The sequence below is a fragment of the Taudactylus pleione genome, unplaced genomic scaffold (genome assembly GCF_031769625.1).
Source record: "Taudactylus pleione unplaced genomic scaffold, aTauple2 ptg000154l, whole genome shotgun sequence".
Taxonomy (NCBI): domain Eukaryota; kingdom Metazoa; phylum Chordata; class Amphibia; order Anura; family Myobatrachidae; genus Taudactylus; species Taudactylus pleione.
The window spans coordinates 3899002-3924615 of record NW_028284556.1 but is presented as its reverse complement, the minus strand read 5'-3'; the positions used below and the strand labels follow the sequence as shown (position 1 = coordinate 3924615).

The following is a 25614-nucleotide window of genomic DNA, read 5'->3' as shown; positions in this document are numbered from 1 at the left end:
GCTGTGGGTGGTCACCCACAGCTATACGAGCATCCAGGAGGACGCTCCATTTTAATGGAGGAGGGCCCTGATTCAGAGCGAGGGCTCTGGTCAGAGCGAGCGGCTCTGAATCAGGGCCTTATTGCAAATGTGTTTTACTAGCTCTAGCGATTGAGGTTTTACAGTGTAGATTTAAATGCTACAAAAGCATGGTAGATACTTAGCTATAATATGCCAGGGTAACTTGTGTGTAGAGCACCTGTAATAAAGAGCACATTGCTCATTTTTTAATTGGGTGTTAAAGAAATAACTTACATATGTAAATAGTATATAAAACATTGAATCTCCAAGCATGAACTTGGGGCCTAATTCGGCATGGATCGCAATTGCAACCGTGTATGCAGATTGGCCGATGGTGCATACTGCCCATGCGTATGCACTGCAGTGCATGTGTGCAGGATAGCATTGCAATCGCACTGCGATCATGCATGCAGATAGAAAGCCATAGCAGAGTGAGTGACGGGACAGGATGTTACAGATGTATACGCAGGACTGCGAGGTATTGCAGATGTGAGCAAATGCTAGTGAGCGTCTCTATGCCAGCTGAGCGGTTCCAAACATTAGCATATTGCGTGTGATTACGCAGCTGTGATCGCAGGTTGCGATCTGTGCTGATTCAGGCCCTTGGTACAGTGCATAATACAAATGAGTAAATAAGGAATGTCCTGACATAGCCGAACTACCTATCTCATATTAGTTCTCCCTCCTTGCTCCTCCCGTTCACTTACGGTCATAGCCGGCCCTAACCAATTTGGTGCCCTAGGGAAGATTTTGGCTGGTGCCCCCTAGCAGATAATCCTACCACCAATCAGTGGAGGATTTACCGCTAGGCAACACAAGCGGTCGCCTAGGGCCCGCTGACGGGGCTGATTAATGGACATCATTTCCTCTTATTCTGGGCTTGTTAAATAATTCTGGCCCCGGCAGGCTGTCAGCGCACTAGACAGCTGCCGGGTGCCGGCTCTCTCATGTGGAAGGGAATCCACATTGCTGCCTTCAGCGGGAGGCGTGGTGTGAGCGGAGCTACCTGCGATGGTGGGGAGTTGGGGGGGGTGCAGTCACAGTGATGTCTGCCCCCAGCACGGATGCCTAATCTCATCCTCATTTCTGCCCTTACCCGGGCCCCGACCCCGGCGCTGTGACTGCTTAATACTGCTGGTCACTGACACTCGGCGGCAGGTGCTGTGCTGCTCTGCCATTATTCTGGAGTCAGAGTACAGCTCAAGGTACGTGACCTGCTCCTCTGCTGCCCCCGACGCTCCCCATTTCCCGCCAGCACCAGTACCCTCCCCTGTTGTTCATGTTCATTATCCTCCCTGGCACAGTGGGTGAAGCTGCTGGGATAGCACTGCTGCCAGATGGGTGCAGGAGTCTCTGCCAGTCCTTATTATCCCATGTGCTCTTCTCACTGTATCCGTCCCCTCTCCAACTATCTCTGCTCATTACTTATTTGCCTCCCTCCACACCACTATCGGCGTATCCGCAAACACACTCCACTAGTGGCCCAACACACCACATATTCGTTTTCTCATGTCTTCCTCCAGAGCTATCCCTTCCTGACTGTCTCTGGGCCTGATTCAGAGCCGATCGCTCTGAATCAGGGCCGGGCATTTTTTTTTTTTAGAACGGCCTCCTGGCCGCTCGCATAGCTGTGGGTGACCACCCACAGCTATAGCGAGCGGCCAGGAAGATGGTCATGATAGTCAAGACCATCGCGACCATCGGGCTTGCGACGAGACCCTTGTGGTAGGGTCTAGTTGCCGCAAGCCCCAGAGAGATTTCGGCTCTAACAGAGCCGAAATCTCTCCCACTGACATCACTCGTGATGTCAGTGGGGCCGCCCCCAAATGGAGGCGTTCCGAAATCTCTCTGGGGCTTGCGGCCACGAGACCCTACCACAAGGGTCTCGTCGCAAGCCCGATGGTCGCGATGGTCTTGACCATCGCGACCATCAACCTGGCCACTCGCTATAGCTGTGGGTGGTCACCCACAGCTATGCGAGCGGCCAAGAGGACGCACAAAAAAAAAACGCCCTGATTCAGAGCGAGCGCTCTTTCAAAGCATCCGGCTCTGAATCAGGGCCTCTCTTCCAAGCTGTCTGTCTCTGGAAGGCTCCCTTTCTTTCTCTCTCTCTCTCTAGGGGATGCCTTCTTCTGAGCTTTCTCTCCTTCCTTCTTACTTCCTTGCTGTCTAAGGGCCTGATTCAGCAGTGCACTGCTGATCGCAGATTCACGATTATCGGGAATCTGTGCGTGCGCAGGACCCATTCTGAAAGTGTACAGAATGGGTCCTGCGTAGTCGCACACAGACCCTTCAATGCCTCTGCCTGATTGACAGGCAGAGGCATTTAAGGGGTGGTGCGGGAGCGGCGTCGGCCACCGTTTCCGAAAATGGGGGCGTATCCACCCCATTTTCCAGGAGTGTCAAGCCCAGGATCTGCTCGCAAGCTGGCCAGCCTGAGTAAGTTGAGGCTTGCTCAGCTGGCTGGAGGCCTGGCGCCGTCCACCATTTGCGACCAACGACCACCGATGGTCGTGATGGTGATCCCAGCCTGCGACCTCCAAAGCAGTGCTGGGATAACAAATGCAGCAGGAAGTGTGTCGTACATCTCCTGCTGCATTTGCATTATTGCAAGGACGTAATTGCAAAGCTGCCTGCGTGCAGCTTTGCAATTGTGATCCTTGCTGAATCAGGCCCTAAATCTACAAAACTCTCTGCTTAACTCTCCCTTGAAGGTAGGGATGGACATCGAGTAGTTTATCAACCGTGAGCGGCAAAAGTGTGGACATTTAACCTTGGAAGGCTAATCAGAGACAGAGAGTGGGGCTAAGAGGTGGCAAGTTTTCTTTCCCCATATTACCATTGGAACTCAGCCATTAATGGCGGAGAAACATTGGAACTCTGCCATTGATGGCAAACATTGACAATCAGCATCAAACCATCAGTGTGTACTAATCAAAAATGGTCAATGTAGCTAGCTGCCTCTCTCTGGGGGGGCTTACTCCCTACCTGCTTTCTCTGGGGGAACTCTCTCTGTAGCTGTTTATCTCTATGGGTTCCCTTCCTTGCTACCTCTCTCTAGGGAGGCTTCCTTCCTAGCTGTCTCTTTGGAAAAAAAACCTGTTGGCAGTACAGTTAGACAGTTTTTGCCAGTGAAGCTTTCCCATATAAACAGCACAGGTATTATGACGGTACTTATATTGGGAATCGGTATGTTACACCGCCGGCCATGTAATCCCAGCAGCGCCAGCCCGACGTGGTAGGAAATCCTGATCGTCCTTAAGGTAAGTATTTCCTAACCTAATCTACCCCCTAACCCTCCTTTAGGGTGCCTAACCCTAACCTCCCCCCCTGTGCCTAACCCTAATCCCCCCTCTAAGTGCCTAAACCTAACCCCCCCTTTCCCCGCCATCTAAACCTAAGTCCCCCGGGGGGAGGTGCCTAACCCTAAGTCCCCCCGGGGGTGCCTAACCCTGACCCTCCCTCCCCCTAGCCTAAACCTAACCTCTGGGGGGGTGCCTAACCCTAAGTCCCCCCCGGAACCCTAAATCTAACCCTCCCCCACCGCGCAGCATTCGATCGGGATGCCGGGCGCCGGTCTCCAAGCGTAGATTAATTAACCCTCGCAGGGATTCTGTAGTGGAGATGCCGGCGGTCAGCATAGACACCGCCTGCATCATAAACGTATACCTTATATTGTCACAGTACTTGTTCTTTCAGCTGGTTAAAATCCCTTAAAAAATACTTTATCTCATGCAGAATATTTTTAGTTTATGTAAAAAAATTTTTTATCCTTGTAGGGACGGGTGAGGGGTTCCTAGACCAGTTACTTGCCTAGGGCACCATAAAGTGTAAATCCGGCTCTGGCACCAATGTTAGTGTTTATACACGGATGCCAAAAATAACACATTGGTTTATGACTTATTTTTGATTTTTAAAGAAACACGCGCTAAACGCACAAAATATACAACTACAGTATAAATATAAAGGAAGTTGGAGAATGTCGGTTACCACGGCTTAAGCTGGGTGTTTATTCGCGATGACTGTCATTCTCCAACTAAGGTGGCGGCCGCGAGGCTGATAGCGCCGTGCTAAGCTGGAAAACAGCATCGTGGCTGGCACTTCATTTGGATTTCTGCTCACACCTCAGGCAGAAATCCTCTAGTTGGACTTAACAGGACGGTCAATTGAACAGATCCAGGAACTCCTTCCCAAGGCTATTCAACATCGCACTGAATGAATGCCCTCCTTGATGGAGAGTGCTTACTCCAGCCTTGAATAAACAGGCCAATTTCCTCAAAACAGAAGAGACTTCAAATTAACAGAATAAATGTTTACTAAACATTCCTATTACTCATAAACTAGCCCTGACTCCAAATCAGTAGCATTGACATTTAATAAATAGGCCTATTTTCTCCCAACCAGCCTCAAAATTAGTTTAGTATCATTCACAATTAATACTTAGAACACTCATTGTATTAGTAGTATATATATATCCACCACAGATCCGCATTAAATTAATAGTTACCTCACAATACTAATACCTCCCACCAACCATCATACAAAACTAATCTCCCCACGCCAATAATGTCCCCCCCTCCACCAGTCCTCCCATAACATTAACTTCACTGATCATCAGTTGCCAATTATCCAGCTCCTGGTAGTGGGACCATCCCTGCTGGCTACTGCAGTGCTGACTTGATGGGCGCTGGGCAGCAGCGGAGGCTGATGGAGGCGGAGCCATGAGTTGTGCTCCGCAAAGACACATGGAGGAGTGGCCGTGGCTGGGCATGCGTAGCATGACCCTCAGTGGCCATCTAACTTGTAGCCAGAATGAGCTTCTACGCATGGCCTAGGGCCGTCTTTTTTGCTCGACCAGCGTAGAACTGAAGGCTCTGCTCAGCGGTGTCTGACGTCAGACGCAGAGAGCGGGCGGTGCTATGATGTGGCGAGCCGTGATTGGCTTGTCGCATCTGCTTCTCACTGACTGCCGACTCGCGATCAGTGCCAAATTCAAAATGACGCCACCGGCTTGCCTGCTGCTGTTACCCGACAAGCTGCCCTCCGGAGTCCGGCTCCTCGCGAAACCAGGACAATTTGGCGTCATGACGTCACCAGCGATGTGCAGAGCCAGCGCGCCTGCTGGATCCAGTTAGATCCAGTCAGTGGCAGCGGAAATGACAGCGTGAGTCCTGATGATGTGGAGCGGTGCCCAGCGTGAAGTCAGGTAAGTACTGCACAGGGGTGTGGAGGCTGTTCTGCACTGGGAGGGGGAACTAGTACTGGGGGCACTACTTTAGGGGGCACTACTACAGTAAGCTCTGCATAAGGGGCCCTACTACAGGGGCACTGCATAATGGGCACTACTACAGGAAGCACTGCATAAGGGGCACAACTACAGAGGGTACTACTATACGGGGCACTGCATAATGGGCACTACTACAGAAAGCACTGCATAAGGGGCACAACTATAGGGGGGCACTGCATAAGGGACACAACTATAGGGGGCACTATTACAGGGTCACTGCATAATGAGCACAACTACAGGGAGCCCTACTACTAGGGTCATTGCATAAGGGGCACTGCATAAAGGGCACAACTACAGGGGGCACTGTATAAAGGGCACAACTACAGGGGGCACTACATAAAGGGCACAACTACAGGGGGCACTACATAAAGGGCACAACTACAGGGGCACACTTCATAAGGGGCACTACTACTGTGGGCATTATGTGTATAAGGGACACTTCTATGGTCATTGTGCATAAGGGGCACTACTATGTGTCGTAACGCGAATAAGGGACACTACTATATGGTGTAATGTGAATCGGGTACTATGTGCAGTGTAAAATGATTTAGATTGTGCTACTGTGTGGAATAATTTGAATTGGGGATACTATTTGTGATTTTGGCAGGAATCAATGCATAAGGGGCACAACTACAGGGGGCACTGCATAATGAGCACAACTACAGGGGGCACTACTACTAGGGATATTGCATAAGGGGCACTACTACTGGGGCACTACATAAGCCCCCTTTTTCGGACTCGGTAGATCACGAAAAGTTTTTAGCTTTGAAAATAAATCTCCAAGTCCAAAAGTCTGGCCGTCCCTGCTGTAGAATTTCCATCCCTGTACCATACCATTTTATTGTGGAACTCGAAATGGGAGGAGCTTGCATAAAATTGAGCGGAGCTTAATTTGTGCGCGTTTCAGAGACCGTGTTGGCGAGGACTTGAGGTGGTGCCTATTTTATCCCTTGTTAGCGTTACAATAATTTGGTGACATATTTATTACCTTGAATACGCGCAGACATTGTTCGCTCTATAAATGTTCTGCTTAGAGCTTTCAATAAAGTTTATTTGAAGATAAAAAAAAATGTACTTACAGCTTGACAAGCCCCGCCCCGCTATTGGCCAGGTGCCGCGCTAGTTATATGGCAGTGATCCCGACCCTGCCCCTTCAGTTCTCAGAGAGCTCGGCGCTGTCAGTGTCACACTATCCCCGCTTCTGTCTCTCACCGTCCCGGCTACTTAGTCACCATGGCGACCGGCGCTGCAGGCCGTCCCTACCAGATCGTCATATTCGGAGCTTCGGGATTCACGGGGCAGTTCGTGGTGGAGGAAGTGGCCCGGGTAGCCGATGGCGTAGATTTCAGGAGCCAGGGGCTGCGCTGGGCTGTAGCTGGCAGGAGCCAGAGGAAGCTGGAAGAAGTGCTGCAGAGGGCCGCGGAGAACCTGGGTGAGGGCTGCTATAATGACTGGAGGAGAGCGATAACGTTGTGTGGGCTTCTAGTCATTACTACTATTATAGGGCCTGAGAACATCGTGGGGGTGACCGTGACTGGCTCTAGAATAACCACCACAAAGCAATTAGAAGAATGGGATGGATGGAATTAGCCTAAAGTGAATATAAGATTTCTACATTTTATCTGAAAGTCACAATAATGTTGTAAAAGGTCCTGCACAGTCACATACCTGTGTATTGTCTATGTGCACTTACCTTGTAATTTAGGACTGACAATGATGAGTATACGTTTGTGCATGGATACCATTTGTAAGCAGCCTATTGCATGGATTACTTGTATATTGTGATGACCGCTCAGCGCTGTGCACCTTGTAAAACTCTGCGGAAGTTATAATCAAAGCTTTACTAGTTTAACCTTCCGTGAACCAGGTGGAAATACCTGGTTCACCATGTTGATTATCTCCTACCCCATTCTATACCTTTCCATAAACTAGAAGAATAAGAATTACGACTGTCATAACATCGATTCTTGTCTTTAAAGGTATAATAACAAAATAAAAAGGGAATAAACTGTTTAAGCAAGAAAACAAAAAAATATTTTTTACGAACTAAACTTATAAGTCTTTTTGAATCAAAAACTTATAAACAATTTAAAAATAATTTTTTTCAATACAGTCTTAATGAGATCACTCTTGGCTGACATCAAGGCAGGTACCGAACCAGGTGAGGTATGAGATGGCCACATATTATATGCACGTGTAATCGCTGCGCTAGTGCTCGCTGCACTAAACCGCCGTCACTATGCAAACTGGCAACGTCGCAGCTACATGAAATGGCAACGAGTTTAAATCTTGCTGGGGTATGTCAGACTCCACCTAGTTCACCAAAGGTTAATGCTATTTGAAATCCATTCACTGTATATGGTTCACTGATTCCCATCTCTGTAATCGCTTCAGAAAAGTAAGCATTCCTGTAACTAATATACTATTTATTTTTTCTTCCCTAAAACATTTTTTTTTTTTTTAATAAAGCCAAATATTAAATTCAGAACCAGTCACCACTGAAATATTATTATTTGTTGTTGTTTATTCTTAGCTAGGCCACAGCTGAAGTCCATTGACATTATAATATGTGACGTTAGTGATCCCCCCTCCCTCGCTGAGATGTGTAAGAAAGCCTCTGTTGTTCTCGACTGTGTGGGGCCAGTAAGTATTATACAGCTGCACAAATAAATTAAATATATGCACATGTATTAGTTTGTACAAAATAACATGAATGTGTTTTGATCTACTATACTCTTGCCTATAATGTATTTTGTTTTCTTCCTTAAAAACATAGCAGAATTTAGTTCCATAGAACTATACAATTTTATTTTTTTCTGGAGTAGCTGATATTATACCCTCCTGCTGCAGGCTACAACCTAATATTTTAGGGGCCTATGTATTGCTAATCGCAGCCCGATTATCAAGGGTCCGAATCTCGGGATATTTTCATTTTTGATGAAAATTTCCCTGCTATGTACAAAGGGGACCTTGCAGGGACATCGTTTTTTGGTCAGATTGTATTCCCCATTTATAATAATGGGGACTGTGATCTGCAGCGCTAATTAGAATTTTGCCAGAGATCTCTGTGAAATCTCCTGCATTGTGCCATTAGTACATAGCTACAATACATAAAATTATGCAGAGACTGCAATTTTTCTACATAATTATATGAAAATATGCTAGATAAATGGGCCCCTTGTCTTTGGAACTGTGCAAAGTAACACTTTTCTGTGGCTAGACTACAGATCACTTTTGACCCACTACAGAAAATAGATATTTATAGTTATTTCATTGAGTCATGGTGTTTTGTAACCAGCTGTAATCAGTTGTTCAGAGATTGCCCATTTCTCCCAGGGCAAAGGTCTGGTATTTATCTTGTCTATATGCTGCAATTATTGATAATACAGTCCTATTTGATGTTAGAACTTTTGTAACATAATGAACAAGTCTTACTTTTCAACAGGATTAGTTATTACTTCAGAGTACTAAACATACCCAAAAGTGGTCTGCTTTGTATTTTATGAATCTTGTGTCTATATATGTTACAGTAGATGTCATTCAGCTATAAATTGGCAAATTTTTTTACCCCACTTAAACATTTGTGTACTTGACAATTTTAAAGGCATAAAATGTATTCATATTTGCGGAAATGACGCGATTAATAAGGTTCCATATTGTGGCAGATATTTTAATTTTTAATACAAATATCCCCACTAAGTACAAAGGGGAACTCGTAGGGACAGCGGGTGCTGTAATGGGTTGGGTACGAAATACCGGCTGTCAGGAAGCCAGCTGTCAAAATATAGACAGCGGCATCCCGATGCTCGGGAAGTATCCTAACCCTCTCCCTTTTAACCCCAACCCCCCCAGTGGTGCCTAAACCTAACCACCTCCTTAGCCTAACCCTAGCCTCCCCATCTCCCGTAACCTAAACGAGGTACCTTAACACCCCCCCCCCCCCTCCCCCCCGTGTCTAACACCTAACCACCCTGCTATACTTACAATCAGGATGCTGGTTGTCTGGATTCCGGCACCGGTCTTCTTCCCGGAAGTGGGGATTCCGACGCCGGGATTTTGAGAGTTGGCATCCCGGCTGTAGGTATGCCAACTACATCCCGCTCTAACCACTGTCCCTACAAGTCATATCCCCTGAATATTGTAGAAGTCTTCCAAGTTTGTGAACGACTTCTCCTGTGGAAGTTGTTTGCTCCCATGTAAGCCTCCATAGGTGTAAACTATCTAGGTTTGGTACATAGAGCTGAGATTATAGTCCCCATTGAGAATAATGGGGACTGCGATCTGCTGTTCTAGTTAGCACTCTGCTGGAGATTTCAATTCATACAATTATACATAGCAGAATACGGTAATGGTTTATGTCAAATTTTGTTAACTGGTCTTTAAAGGCCACATATATGTGAACAGTATCATGATATTTAAAGTAAAATATAGGATCATTTATAGTTTCAACATTTTTCACCACTGGAATAATACCTTGATTTTTTATTGTCTTTAAATAAAGTTCATATCACTACAAACCACATAAGTCTATTTGATTGTTGCTCTGTGTGATGTTTTTGTTTTACTCTATTTGTTTTTATATATCATTGCACATTAAGCATCTTTTAGGCTCCCTTATCCAAGCCCACTGCTACACAATTAGGGGGGTATCCAATTAGATGCGATAAACCCCGTTTTCGCGATAAATTATCACTTTCGCAATAATGTAGAAATCGCGCAATTCAGTTATCGCATGCGCGTTAATTGCATAGACAGGAACCGGCGATAAGTTTTCACCAATCTCCGAGTAGGTGGAAAAAAAAAAAATGCAAAATCCATGTTTTTGACTAAAATTTGGGGATTTGTTTTGGAACCCTATGGACATCCCCCCCCAAAATGATAAATTAGCCAAAAAGTTTTTTTTTTTTTTTTTTTTTTTTCAAGTTAGTGTAATTTGGGAAAAAAAAAAAGATGTCATCTTTGGTTGGGGAAAAAAAAAAAGATGTCATCTTTGGTTGGGGAAAAAAAAAAAAAAGTAGTGGAAAATGGGTTTAAAGTAGCGGATCTGGTATTTTGGGGGGCTGTATGGATGGGACAGGTGTTTTAAACATTGCAGGTGGCTGCTGCAGGTCTAATTTTTTTTTTTTATCATTTTTTAAAAGTGCACTCTATAGACACAAAAATATACTTGCACCCATGTTATTGCACCCTTAATTTACCAGTAGTTTTCTCCCAAAAATATTGCTTTTTAGCATTTTTCAACACTTATGCAAATACGCATATAACAACCAATTGACGCAATTAAAAACCCCAAATACTTTTATTACGGCCATTAATGCACTTCTATATTGATTTTCTATGTCCGTTAGGCTTTTTTATGTGGTACAGACTGATTTCCCAAAATGTGGAAACATTTTCGCAGGTTTTGCCATGAAAAATTATCGCACGTATGCGTTTTCGCTTTTTTGTAATAGGCTATGGCGAAAAACGGGAGCACACCTTGACGGATTAGACGCAAATATTGCACCAAAACTGGCAATAAATTAGCTGGCGATAATTTATTGATTTATCTCGGCTGATTGGATCCCGCTTTTGCTTTGTAAGGCAGATCATCACTGCTCTAACGCTTTGGATTGAGCTGACCCCCTGTTTGTGAGGGGGTGCATTTGATGCAGTTGTGTACATGGTTACAATTGGCACAAAACCTGTTTTATGATTTGTTATTAGAATAGTGCTGTGAACTTCACCTGTTTTGCACAAGGTTGTATGTAACTTTCCCTTTTCATTGTGGGGGAAAAAAAACAACCTTTTTCCTGCAATCTTTCCTTCCTTCTATACGATGCTTGTGAAGTCCACAAAATAGTAGGGAGAGATGAAAATGAACCCTCCTCAAAGTCTAGTACAATATACAGATCTATAGGTTATTCTAGAGTTATTAAATAAAAAAATGTTTTTATGATGAGTATATTTTATGTGACTTTATATGTTTTGCTACACAAATGTCATTAATTAAAACAAATCCTGACTTTTGTGCTCATTAGTACAGGTTTTATGGTGAACCAGTGGTGAAGGCTTGTGTTGAAAATGGAGCAAATTTCGTTGACATCAGTGGAGAACCCCAAGTAAGTTTAACCAGCACTTTTGTATAGGCGTAACTGCTTGTGTGCTAAATGACTAGTCCTTCCCAAACAGGTCACTTTTTCCAGATCCCCTAGCAAGTGCACAGGTGTATTCATTACTCACTGATACATTCAACACATAAGTTCAACAGGTGGAGCTAATTATCTCACTTGTGATTCTTTGAGGAGATATGGAAAACATGAACTGTTTGCGGTCCTGAGGACTGAGTTTGAGAACTTATGTACTAAAAGACAAATGTTTTAATTATTGAAAGGACTGTTGTTGAGAGAATAACATACACTGTACTTGGTGGTTATTGCACTGTTCATAACCTACATTGTGATCACCCATGTGAAATAGTAATGAAATGTTTGTGCATCATTTGCTTTCACAATACTTTCCTTTATAACACCAGAGCTTTATGTACTGTTCCTCTTCTCCACAGTTCCTTGAATCAATGGTCCTGAAGTATGACAGCCAGGCAGCCGATAAAGGGGTGTATATTGTTGGCAGCAGTGGCTTTGACTCCATCCCAGCTGATCTAGGGGTTATATTTACTAAAAACAGCATACAAGGTATATTTATTATATGTGATCAATTTCCGTTTTAGCTATCAATGAGGTTTTGTGTAGAATCTTTGGGAAGATTGCCTGGTGTTTAACATTTTACCAATGGGATAGGTCCCATATTGGTTCTGTGAATTTGCTTAATGACTTTCAATTAGCAATTGTTGCTTTTTAAAAATAAAAAACAAACAAAAGTGAATTGTCCAATGATCAAACTGTTAAACCATCCTCTTAAACAAGAGAATTCCTTTATGTAGAGTATACAACATAATCCAATTTTGAGACCCATACCAACATCTTTAACATGTCTACTTTAAAAATAAAACAAATAGTAATAGTTAAAATTTTACAAAAAAACAGGAGAGTTGCAGATTTACCAGTGATTCAACACACAGGGGGTGAGTCTGATGCAAGCCCAAAAGCAGACTGCACATGTACACAAAAAAGCATTCGGATTGCGCATGTGCTGCACCATGCATAGTCACCTGCATGGAGGATACGAGAGTAGGTGGTTCGGTCCATGTGTGACTGGATCACTGTAAAATGGGCATTTCTGGCCAGCTTAACATGTAGGTGTATTGAAAAGATCAGTCTCGTGGGCATGTAGCTAGACTTCTGTGCTCGTTTAAGACATACGTGTGGAGCAGGGTCATCAAAAATGTGCTGTACTTTTCTCTAGTTTCGCCATACGCAATTATCACACATATGCTTTTTCGTGTGTTTTGCAATTGGATAGGGTGAAAAGTGGGAGCGCACATTGAGAGTACGAGAAAAGATTGCATTAAAACTGGCATTAACTTTGCAATGCGAACACTTTTTCTCAAGAGTGACTTTTCGCACCTAAATGAATACGGCCCTTGTTATGATTGGCTGAGAAATGTAAAAGTTTGTTTTCATGCATTAAGCATGATTCACCTTTTATAAGTTTTTTTTTTTTTTTTTTTTTGCTAAACTAAAACCTGAACTTAAAAAAAAAAATCATATATTAAAGAAACTCCATAATATAGATATATTATAAGTGGCATAACACCAGCATGTAGACATTGCATAATACTGTACTATATATTAAGAAAGAATTTTATTTATATAGCGCTTTTCTTAAGCAGGACTCAGTCGCTTTATAAGCATCAAAAGCACAGCACAGAATTTTAGTATTGCAGCAAGAAGAAAACAAACTGAAAAACAATGACCATAGAGAATGCAATGAACTTAATGCAAGGTTTGTGCAGCCATTGTGAGTTGTAAATTACACAGGTTACATAACCCACCCATGAAAGGTACCGGGCAAGGAAGACAATAAATTAAATAAGTCATACAAGAATAATGGGCAACAACACGAGGATCTAATAATTCAGGGCCTGATTCAGTACGGATCGTGGCTGCGATCACGCACGCAGGTCTGCTGTGAAAATATGCTAATGAATGCAATCGTAAAGCCGTCGCACAGCCAGCATGGAGATGCCCACTACTGCTATCTCACATCCGTAATACCATGCGTATACATCAGGAACATCGAGTAACATCGACAGGCCAGACCTTACTCAGAAATTGCTAACCTCGTCGCACGCAGTGAGTACACAAGCTGCTTATGCCGTTGCTGTGGCTAATTTATGCACCAGCGTTCAAACGGACAGACACGCTTGCGTTTCTCCAACCACTCCTGTCACCACCCACCAAACGCCGACCTCCCATCCCTTGATCTGCGATGGCTTTGTATCTGCGTAGGTGATCGCAGTTCCAACTCACGCATGCGCACTGTGATGCATGCGCAATACGCACCATTGGCTGATATGCGTACACTGTTGCGATCCATAATGGATCTGGCTCTCAGTGCATGTCATATTACACACTTTTCAGTTCACCTGAATGTCTAAGCCAAACAAGAAACTAGGACCTATACTGGTGAACTGAAATGTGTGTTACATGATATGCACTGGATGAATAGATCCACGTGTTCATCCTGCCCAAGAAAGAACCATCTGAGGCAACCATCTGGGGTGCACAGTGTAGGTTACATCAGGTAGGGTATGCAATTAAAGGAAGTCTAACATTTAGGCGGAAAAAAAGAATACAAAAGAGAATCTGAATACAAAGACCTAAAATTGCAGTAATAAAACAATCGTAATAGCATTATAAAAACTATTGTAGTGTTAATCAGAAATGAAAAATAATGGCGTAAATGACGCGACTCGGCCTGCACCTAGCGTCTCCCTTGCTCGAGTGTGCAGTCTTGTTGCATCTAGCAGTTTGAGTGTGATTGGGCTGCAGCATGAGACTGCCCCAAACCCAGTCTCAGGAGAGTTGAATGGAGGCTGGAGTATTGGCATTCCTATGCTACAGTACTTGAGAAGTTTAGGTTAGAAACAAGGCCAAAGTCCAAATCCGGTACTAATTCCATGCTTCAGATGACATGCTAAAGATGGCAAGCCAAGCGTGTGTGTGCAGGCTTTCAAATAATTCACTATTGTAGGAGATGCTGGGTCAGCTGGTACAGGGGGAGGGTGTTTTGAGCAGTTTGTTCAATAAGTTAATGGTGTGGGTAGTTGTACCCTCACATTTTCAAATTGGAATGACAAATCATTGTGTAGTATGTATGCACAATTGAGCACTCCCGTGAGTCGTATTCAGGATCGATCAGAAGATATTGTAAATGATTTGGTGCTCGTCATGTAGTGTGTTGCTAACCGGATGACTAGGCGATATGTGGTACTGATTTGGCCTCTGAAGACGTCACCTTTTAAAGATGGTTTAGTGTGTACAGGAGCAGCGATCAAACGACACATTAAATCGTGCTGTCGCTTGAAGGATTGCACAGTGTGTACACTCAATATAGTTTGGTTCTGGGCTCAAGGGAAATTGGGTCAACCATCATGCTAATTGTCCGTCGTTCTGATGTGTACCCAGCCTTGCCAGGGCCAGATTATAGAAGGGGCGTACAGAGAGGTCGCCCAGGGGCCCCACATTGCCGCAAATATTGACCAGAACCTGGCCACTCAACCTGGCCAGCTCCCGGCAGCTTCACACAGGCACAGCACACTCTCACTGCCTATGGAAGCTCCGCCCCTTGTTGGCATAATGCTGTGATTTTTGGGTACATGGGAAGGGGCTGGGGCCTAATGCCGTGAAGTGCACGCCCCCATGAGGAGGCTGATGGCTGCTGCAGGAGGTTTGTGCGTTCGCTTTCTGTCCCTTTGTCTGTGTCTCTCTCCCTCTCCCCTCTGTGTATGTGTGTGTGTGTGTGTGTGTGTGTGTGTATATCTCTGTATATCTCTGTATATCTCTATATCTATATACCCCCACTCTAAATCCTGTGTTTTTCCCCCGGCAGTGTGCATTTTTTTAATGGGTCCCTCACAACTTAGTTAATCTGGCCCTGGGTCTTGCACTCCTCTAGCGTTTGCTTCTCCTGATTTTCTCTGCAAAAACTTACATTAGTAGCTATTTGTAGTGCTCCCTTATAGAAACCTTTGTCTGCCTACGGGATGGAGTAATGCATTAATGGTGATTACAAAGAATACTAAATATTTTCTCATTTACTTTTCCTTAGGTACATTGACCGCTGTAGAAAGTTTTTTGTCTTTTAAGTCTGGACCAGAGGTCAGTTACTAATTTTACATATTTTTTTACTATTTAGCATTTATATTTACATTTCCAAATATAAATTCTTTAAATGGAAGTGTACATAAATCCCAGGTTTCATGGCAGGATAATAAAATGGTCATCTTTATTAGGAAACTTTATCAGTGATTTAAGGAAGTATTGACCCTATAAATATATTTTTAAGTTCACTCTCTTTTTCTGTCATTAAAACATATGGATATTCATCATTGTACCCTGAGTGTCTCGTTATATGTTTACTTTTATTAACCGGATTATAAACTGAGTACTGCTTCCTTGGTTAGTGAAAGTAAAGGTCAGCCACTGGTGAAATGAAATGGTGCTTGAGTTTCTTAATTGTGCTATGAAGCACATTTTCAAAATATACTGTGTATTGGTAAAACGGATGTCTCTGATAACTTGATTGTTGAATAAAACATGTATTTCTCCTTCATCCACTAGGGGGCACTGGAGGATACACAATGGGGTTATAGACTGGTGATGAGAGGAGCCTGGCACTTTACATTTCTTTAGAAGTGTAGTTGGCTCCTCCCCTCTATACCCTACCTGACCCAGTTTTAGATTAGTGCCTGAGAGAGCCGGATGCAAGTTAGGGCTCTCTCCAGCCTTTTTTTATTTTAACTTTTTATTTATTTCTCTCTACAATGATCGTCACAATCAGGCTGCATGCTGCCGCAGTCTACGTGCAGTGTGGGAAAGCCTCCGGAAGAGAGACGCCACTGCCTCATGAGGCTTGTGTCTGCGTCTCTGACCACAGGGTCACCGGACTTTGGGAAACCACCACAGCGGCCTGCGGCATGTGTCCGGGTCCCAACAGGCCCCACCGCACACCGCACGTCTTAAGCTATGTATCCACTAGACGCAGTGGCGTAAGTTCATCCCAGACTCCCCGGAGGCAAGTTATCATTTAGTGCCCCCCCTACCCCCCATATTTACAGCCCTGAATGGGGTGAATATATTGTGGGTGGTGGAGGAGGTACCCCTTCAGTGCCGGCGCCTCCATTGTCTCCCACTGGTCGTTGACGGCGTCACTCATTGCCCGAACCTGCTGTCCATCCTGACTATATTGTCAGGTTGTGCAGGTTCTGGGATGAGGGAGGGTGCCGGCACTGAACAATATCGTTAATGATATCGTTCAGTATATGTGCTCAATGTCGTTAACAACATTAAGCACACCACTGCCGGGGACACACTAAACGATATCACTCATGGAGCGAATCGTTTAGTGGATATGCCGCATTAGGCAGCGGTAAGTATTCCCACTGCCCTTGATTAGCAAGGGGTGGTGGGCAGTTAGGTGTGATTCCCCCCCACCCTGGTTAGGAGCGCTTGGCCTCAGGAAAAATGGCGCTTGCCAAATAGAATACACAGCGCAGCTGCTGATGTTACTTATGGCTGCAGTCCCTGGACCTCAGTACTGTAACTGCAGCACTTTCAGAGGCATAGAGCCTGTTATACTCCTGGAGCTAACTGCGCCTCAGTGGGAAAAGTAACGCTTCCTAATATAAAGTAAGTGTTGCTCCCAGAGCAGCTTGAGTGAGAGCAGGACATTAGCTTCTGGGTCCGGCCGCCCCTCAGCGGGAGAACGACAGGTCCTGCTTGTTAGACAGCGCGGGCTTAGGAAATCCTCTGCTCCAGCACTTCCTATACTGTGTCCTATGCCAAGGGTGGATCTGGATTCTTCTTTTAGGGGGGGGGGGGGGGGCGCACGCACCTGTACTGGCACCTCCCCTTTCTGGTCCCAACACCTCCCCTTTACAGGTTGTTTTTTTTTTTGTGTGTGTGTGGCCACATTGATTATTACAATGTATATGTTTATGTATTCACTGTGTGAATACAGTTTTGGCACCAGCAGCTATCTCCCTGCTCCCCCTTCCCCCAGCCATCTTCCTGCTCCCCCCTCTTTCCAAGATCAGCAGAAGCCATGCTCCCTCGTCTGTGCAGGGGCAGAAGCAGCAGGGGCTGGCTGGCAACATTTAGCCTGGCAAACACAAGTAAGTGGCCCAGTTTCTACACCAGTGCATTGCAATGGGGAAGAGACACATGATATCCTCTGTAGGTAAGGTTTGCTTAATGTGGGTGTGCTTTAAATAGTCAAAAGAGCTAGAAACCATTACTACGACCAGCCCAAACCAGAGACTACCAGATAATGCAGAGAGGTTCACAGTGACAGCCAGATCAGAGAGCATTGCAGAGACTGCCATATAATAGAGGCGCTCGCAGTGACCCTCAGATCAGAGAGCGTCGCAGAGATGTGCCATACAATACGGAGAGGTTCGCAGTGACAGTCAGATCAGGGAGCACTATAGTGACTGCCCTATAATGCAGAGAGGTTTGCAGTGACTTCCTGATCAGGGAGCGTCACAATGGCTGCCAGATAACTCAGTAATCGCCAATAATGCAGAGACCATCAGTGACCTACATATAACACAGAAATATTATAATAATACCCTCCCACATAAATACATTATTATACCATCTACAGTATTAAAACAACCCCCCCAAATAAAAACTACACCCATCCCCCATTGCATAAGTATTCCACCCCCCCTACTCCCACTCAAATATAATTTTCACACCTTCCCTGGCACTTACCTGTCTGGAAGGCTGTTCTATCTCTGGTCCTTGTGGAGCTCCAGGGTATAGGAAGAGCTGACACATACATGATGGACTATTGAAGGGGTGGAAACTCTGGGTGAGGGGGTGGGGTCATAGCCAGGGACAGACACAGAGAGGAAGGTAGTGTAAAGGGGGGCATCCACGACATTGCAGTCGTACTGTCGATTGTATAGCGATGCGCGTGGGTCGCTTCAAACATCGCCCATACATGCAGCTCAACCTGACGATCTAGTCAGGTTCTGCATGTGCGGGGATGAGGGATGTGCCGGGACTGAACGAGTGAACGTTCAGTCTAGGCACATCACTAGCTATACAAACGACAGCACGTTGAAAACATCCCCGATGCTTGCGCGATTTGCAAGCGATTGCACGATAACGACATCGTACAGCCCCTGCAGCGGAGCATCCAATCTCCCCACCCCCCCTAAAAAAGGGGCCCGTCTATGACTCTTCACCTTCTCGTCACTCTTGGGGGAGTGCCCGGCACTTACAAGACACGCCGGGCAGCCCCCAAGCGCTGCTGACTTGTAGAATAGATGCCGGGTGCATGCGCTCAGCGTCTATTCACCGGCTGTGACCGGGTCACAGCACATTTCACCACCCGCGGGACACTGCGATGCGCTGCGCAGTGAGGGCAGGGCGCTAAAACAGCCTAGCGGGAATGTTAATTGAGCTGAGTCATGTGGCTTGACTTGGTTCAATGTATCGCTTTGCCCATGATTACTACTGCATGACCCACGTTTTCTGTTCAAGTCCTGGGTACATCCTGCACCCCCTCCATTCCTCCACTCTCCCTTCTTCCTTGAGTACTTCAAAAGTTCAAGCAAGAAAGAGGCACGATCCTGTTGGTGGCTCCAGTGTGGCCCAGACGTCACTGGTACTCCGGATCTTCAGAATCTCTCTCTGTCGACACTCCGTTGCTGTTGCCTCAAAGTCCAGACCTGTTTTCTCGGGGTCCTTGCCTTTACCCGGACCTGGGTCGTCTGTCTTTGACAGCGTGGCACTTGAGACATCCCTCCTAAGGGCCAAAGGTTTTTCCAGCTCTGTGGTTAACACCATGCTTAGAGGGTTCGGAAACCGGCTTCTGCCAGGATTTACCACTGGGTGTGACATTCCTTCTTTTAATGGGGTCGCCCTAAAGGGTACGATTCCCAGGTGTTCTGGATAGCCAGAGCTCTGGCTTTCCTGTAGGCAGGTTCAGATAATGGTCTCCGCCTTGCCTCACTGAAGGTGCATGTCTCTCTGCCCTTTCGGTGTGATTTCAGTGTAGGATTGCTCTTCTTCCTAATATCCGCACCTTTATGCAAGGTGTATTTCAAATTCAGCCTCCCTTTGTCCCTGTAACGCAATGAGATGTGTGGTAGAAATATATTTGCAGCATCTCAGTCCTTGCAGAGATTAATTAACTTTTTAGCCCTTTTGTGTTCCCAGACCGTCTCCTAGTGTGTGTGATCATTCTCAGGACACATATTTGCATTAGCAGGTATATTATTTACTGCAAGAATGGCAGGAAATGTAATGTTTAGCCTTTGTCTAGCCCTAGTCCATATGTCTGTTTATTCATAACCAGTAGAGCAATATAACACCTCCCAGAACAAAAGACCCTCTAAATTAATGCCCACCTCCACAGGGGACGCTCAGAATTTACTCCTCCTTGCATTGGCCTGCTTTTGTGCTTCACGGGAGCCTGGCAGACTCCTGGGAGCAAACCCAGCAGGTGTTCATCAGGGAAGTAATATCTGGGGGAGGTAGGGGATAAGGGATGCGCACCAATCAGGAAACTGTGCAACCCCCCTGGGTGGTCACAATATCGTGGGAAATTGGAAGATTTCAGAACAGGTCACCGAAGGCAGCTGCTCATGTTAGTCACTGACTTTGGCTAAGAGGCCTTGCTCTGCCAAGGTGCTAGTGGAACGCATCACCAGTTCTATGTGGATTTATACTTCGGAAATTCTGTAAGGATCTATACGCTGTTCACTGCTGTGTGTTCTGTGATTAGCTTATACTGTATGGGGTCCTGGAAACACTTGGTTGGACCTAGGGGCTATCACTGCTGTGTGATCTCTGATAGTTTGTACGTGTGGGGTCCTGGAAACGATTGAGTGGACTTATGCGCTATTCACTGCAAGTGTGATCGGTGATAGTTTCTACTGTGGGGACTGAGGGTCTCTAGCTATTTCGTGGAATTGTTCTGGGACGTTATACTCTACTGGGACTGCCTCTGTCCGGACTGCTACCTGTTTATTGCCTGTTCACTGTATTTACTGCTTGTCCTGACATATTATCTGTTGCTGTGGAAAAATAAACCATCACTTTGGTTCCATCTGCTCGGTGTCTGGGTGATTTGAGAGAAACCCGTATCCTCACATTTGGCGGCAGCAACAGTGGGATCATTCAGACATCAATCAAGGAGCAGTGAAAGCGTAAAGTCACTCACAAAAGAGAATGAGAGGATCAGGCCATATGTAAGGAATTTGCAGTAAAGTGGTCTCAGCAACTGAGTGGTCGTCAAAGAAAGTAAGTGCCTCAAGTCTCCCAGGGCAGTGAAGCTCGTGGATGGAGGTACGTCGGTATGTCGGAAGGCTAGGAAGCCGGATATGTTATTTATTATAAAGATGCAGTACATATGGGCGTACTGGAATGAAGCTCGGAGGATGATCAGCAGCTGAAGAGTATCCAGCTTAACAGACAAATTGTGTTATCTGGGAGATGCTTTCATGCACTGCAAAAGTGAAGCAGTCGCATGGAATATGCTGGATCAACCAGAATTTGAAGAATTCACGGAGAAAGTGAAGGCTACAATGGCCCAAATGTTACAAAGAAGCCAATATCCAAAGACAGAAGGGCAGGTCCAGGATAAGTTGTCCTCCTGGACAAGTCCAGAGAAAGAATCTGAAATAGGACTACTGCACCCGGGCAGACAACCGAGGGGTCTGCCCTGCAATTATGTAACGATACTGCCTTTGAACCTCTATACACCCCTGCCTATACCTTCTGATATCCTGCCTATAAACCTCTAAGGATGATGCTATTTTGCGTACGCAGTCATACAGTAAATAAAGACTCCAGACCTAGAACCTGTGATTCCAAAGCACAAAGTATTATTCAAGTAAAAGTACAGCCGGTTACACGCTAGTTATAAGTACAATTTTAGCGCAAAGGAATTATACAGACCCAAGTACAGTTATACATACGCAGCGCTCTCTGGACCAGATGTAGGCATCAGCAAGAAACCCCTAGTCAATCAGCATTCAGCACGAAGACTAGCAACCCAGGGTCAGAGCACACATATTTATACCCCCCAGAAATAGACAACACAATAGAGAAGTTTGTTGCTAATACCATTGGTCCTAAAGGAGAGGGCATATGTTACAAGGCATCTAACAGGTTGGTTCAAATAGACACAGTCCAGCCTCTAACAACTGGAGGTCTCCTGGTTTCCCGCCTCATGCAAATCCTAACAGTTGTTCATATAATGTACATTTTGTTGCTTGAAGTCTCTGCGGTCCATAAGTTGAGAATGCCTGTTGCGATCTCTACATCGATGTTACCGGAATACTGTTGAGAGAGTACGCATCAGTACAATGCCAAACACTGCTTACTTATCACATATAAAACCTTAGTTACAAAGTAATCTTTATTTCATAGCAAATATAGTAACTGTGCATACTTGAATTTTATACCTTAAAGCTTATGGAACCTTGTATGTGAATATGTAATGTGTGAGTATGTGGGGTTTGATGTAAAGACGCTAGTTAACTTGGGGCAGATGCGTGTGCATGAAGCTAATAATCGGCGTTTTCATGCAGGATCTTATGCATTCGCTAATATGCGACTAGTTAACAGCGCAATTGTGCGTATTAATGTGTGTATGAGAAATGGTGTAAGATGCAATCGCATGCCAATAGTAATATTGCCACATGTACTAAAGTGTGAGTTTATCTAAAATGGTGCTTGGGCGGTCATTCGCAAAATGGCGTCTTGCGATCTCATTTCCAAGATGGCGTCTTGCGGCCAGTCGCAAGATGGCGTCGCTGCGATCCAATTTTAAACTGATCTAGTCTCAGCCAATAATCAAGCTTCGACATATGTGTTACCAGTGGAGAAGAATCATTGTCAGTGGGGCCCCTAACCCCCTCTGGAAGAACTTTGCATGGAGGAGTTGATAGCAGAATGCCAGCTACGGGGCATCCCTGGCCAATTCGTCATGCGCAGGGAAATCCTTCAGTGTATACTCAATGACCAGGGGGACCCCACCAAAGCGTTCACTGATTATCGGACATTTATCCTCCGTCACGGCCTACGGATGAGTGTGTGGAAACAGCTGGAGTGTCTGGAGTCGTGCTTTGTTGTGGCAGAAGAAGAGGCCTCAGATCGGGGGCTCCTGGATACCCCAGGCTGCCTGGACCAGTTTTGCAGGGTAGATGCGGAAAGGCACAGTCTGCAACAGTTTCTCCCACACCCAAAGGACACAGCTGCCCAGTGTACTATACCGAAAGAGGCTAGCGCCCAAGTAAAGGAAGCAGTGCCCACAATACAGGAACCCCAGGAGGAGTCGCATTACACCTTACCTTTTGCTGAGGTGGAAGATGGAGACCTATTAACCAGCTGCCAGGGGATCTATGAGGACGGCGTTCGAGAGGAGATCAGAGGTTGGGGGGTACTGTCTCCCTTCCCGACCCCAAGCATACCAGTGGCAGATGGCACCGTGGTACAGGCTGCCCAGCATATTCAGCTGGGGGCGTCCCATTGTGATGGACTGGTAATGGCAGATTCATTTATTTAATTTGGGGAGGCAGAGGAGATAATGCCCTGTGTATATCCTGCTATCCTAACCCCACCTGAAGATGATGATGATGATGATGAAGAATTGTTCCCGTTTATTTATTTGGAAACTGAGGAGTTGCAGGCAAATTGCTGGTACGTACCATGTGATTTAAACAGAACTTGGGTAGCAAAGACAGTTAACATAACAAATCCTCTTCTGGTTTATGCTATGATGTTATCACCCTGTAATAACCCTGACAGTGGTGTGGACTGTAACTATTTGCCAGGGGATTTGCTTGCCCTTGGTAAGATTCCAGCAAGTACAGACCAGGTGGATGTCAGGAGACAGCGCTTGCAACCCCTTCTCCCAACCCAGGGAGAAGGCACTGCACAAACCGGCCCCCTGCATCTCACAGAACACGAGGCATTTGTGGAGATAATTTTGGAGTGTTCAGCGGTTAAAACCCTGGCTGCTACTCCACCACTTATCCAGGCGACCGGGCTAGTAGAGGGAGTTGTCAAGGAGGAGGATGGCCCAGAAGAAGTTCCAGATGAAACGCTGGCTTTTGAGGGGGGAGGGCCGGGACAGGACCAGCCTGTCCTGGTGGCTCCCCTGCAGCCACTAACTGCATTGTTCCAGATAGAAGGTTCATCCGGGGGCCAGGGCATTGAGGAGCCCACATGTTGCACTGAAAGTTGTCAGCCCCCCAGTTGGTGTTTGGGGGAGGAAGGAATGGACACTGCCACGGAAGTGCCATGTACAGAGCCCCAATAGTTGCCTGCCCCATGGCAGTTGGTACTTGTACAAGGTGGGGAGGGGGAAGGTACCCACTGCCACTGTGTTCCAGAAGTGAGGGTATTAGGATGCCTGATTGGTATGCTTTGGGGAAAGGGGTGTGATAATGTGAAGGGGGAACACCTACCGTCTGACTTGGGGGAATTGCTAAATCCTCTGGTGGTAAAAGGGGACATGTAATATTGTAATTTTGTACATGCAGATTGTCTAACTAGATTGCTTCTTACAGCCTGGGTCTTATGTTACATTACTCTGTGGGACACTGGTTTGCACACTCACCCACAAGATGCTTTACCCTGCACCCCACCTCGTCCAGTCAGTAATGTTTCCTGATCACCCCTGGGAACAAGGCCTGAAAAGTGGGAGAGGAATGTAACAAAATGAGATGTGTGGTAGAAATGTATTTGCAGCATCTCAGTCCTTGCAGAGATTTATTCACTATTTAGCCCTTTTGTGTTCCCATACCGTCTCCTAGTGTGTGAGATCATTCTCAGGACCCACATTTCCATTGGCATGTATATTATTTACTGCAAGAATGGCAGGAAATGTAATGTTTAGCTTTTGTAGTCCATATGTCTGTTTATTCATAACTAGTAGAGCAATCTAACACCTCCCAGAACAAAAGACCCTCTAAATTAATTCCCACCTCCACAGGGGACGCTCAGGATTTACTCCTCCTTGCATTGGCCTGCTTTTGTGCTTCATGGGAGCCTAGCAAACTCCCAGGGAGCCAACCCAGCAGGTGTTCATCAGGGAGGTTAGGGATAAGGGACGTGCACCAATCAGGAATGGTGCAACCCCCCTGGGTGGTCACAATATTGTGGGAAATTGGAAGATTTCAAAACGGGTCACCGAAAGCAGCTGCTCATGTTAGTTGCTGACTTTGGCTAAGAGGCCTTGCTCTGCCAAGTTGCTAGTGGAACGCATCACCAGTTCTATGTGGATTTATACTTCGGAAATTCTGCAAGGATCTATACGCTGTTCACTGCTGTGTGTTCTGTGATGAGCTTATACTGTATGAGATCCTGGAAATGCTTGGTTGGACCTAGGGGCTATCACTGCTGTGTGATCTGATAGTTTCTATGTGTGGGGTCCTGGAAACGATTGTGTGGACTTATGCGCTATTCACTGCAAGTGTGATCAGTGATAGTTTCTACTGTGGGGACTGAGGGTCTCTAGATATTTCGTGGAATTGTTCTGGGACGTTATACTCTACTGGGACTGCATCTGTCCGGACTGCTACCTGTTTATTGCCTGTTCACTGTATTTACTGCTTGTCCTGACATATTATCTGTTGCTGTGTGCTGTGGAAAAATAAACCATCACTTTGGTTTCATCTGCTCGGTGTCTGGGTGATTGAGAGAACCCCGTATCCTCACAGTCCCTCCAGTGGCTCCTTGGGATTTGGCTGTGGTCCTGAGGGATCTCCAGGGCCCTCCATTTGAACCCCTGGGCTCAGTGGATTTCAAATGGCATACAGCGAAGGCTGTATTTCTTCTGGCTATTGCTTTCGCCAGAAGGGTGTCAGATTTGGGGGCTTTCTCCTGTCGCCCTCAGTTTTTGATTATTCACCAGGACAGGGCATTGGTGCTGGGTCTTGCCCTGGGTTCCTTTCTAGGGTGGTGTCTAGTTTCCACATTAAGTGGAAATTATAGTGCCGGCCTTTAACTCTCTAGACCTTTCGGCAGGTAAGGCCTCCTTGGATGTTGTACGTGCTCTCAAAATTATGTGGACCGTACCAGTTCCCTTCTGAAGTCAGACTCCTTGTTTGTCCTCTGGATTCCACAAGAAGGGATGGCCAG

The 25614-nt window shown here is 45.7% G+C and overlaps 1 protein-coding gene across 1 annotated transcript in view; it reads left to right on the top strand.

Annotated features, from left to right (window-relative positions):
- Positions 1 to 6435: 6435 nt before the first annotated feature.
- Positions 6436 to 25614, top strand: part of SCCPDH (saccharopine dehydrogenase (putative)) — a 70343-nt gene continuing 51164 nt past the window's right edge. Inside the window, exons 1-5 of the mRNA XM_088474347.1 lie at positions 6436 to 6779; positions 7881 to 7990; positions 11368 to 11448; positions 11892 to 12021; positions 15560 to 15609. Of these exons, the coding sequence (XP_088330473.1) occupies positions 6581 to 6779; positions 7881 to 7990; positions 11368 to 11448; positions 11892 to 12021; positions 15560 to 15609 (570 nt within the window). The 5' untranslated portion in view covers positions 6436 to 6580. The remainder of the gene's footprint in view (positions 6780 to 7880; positions 7991 to 11367; positions 11449 to 11891; positions 12022 to 15559; positions 15610 to 25614) is intronic.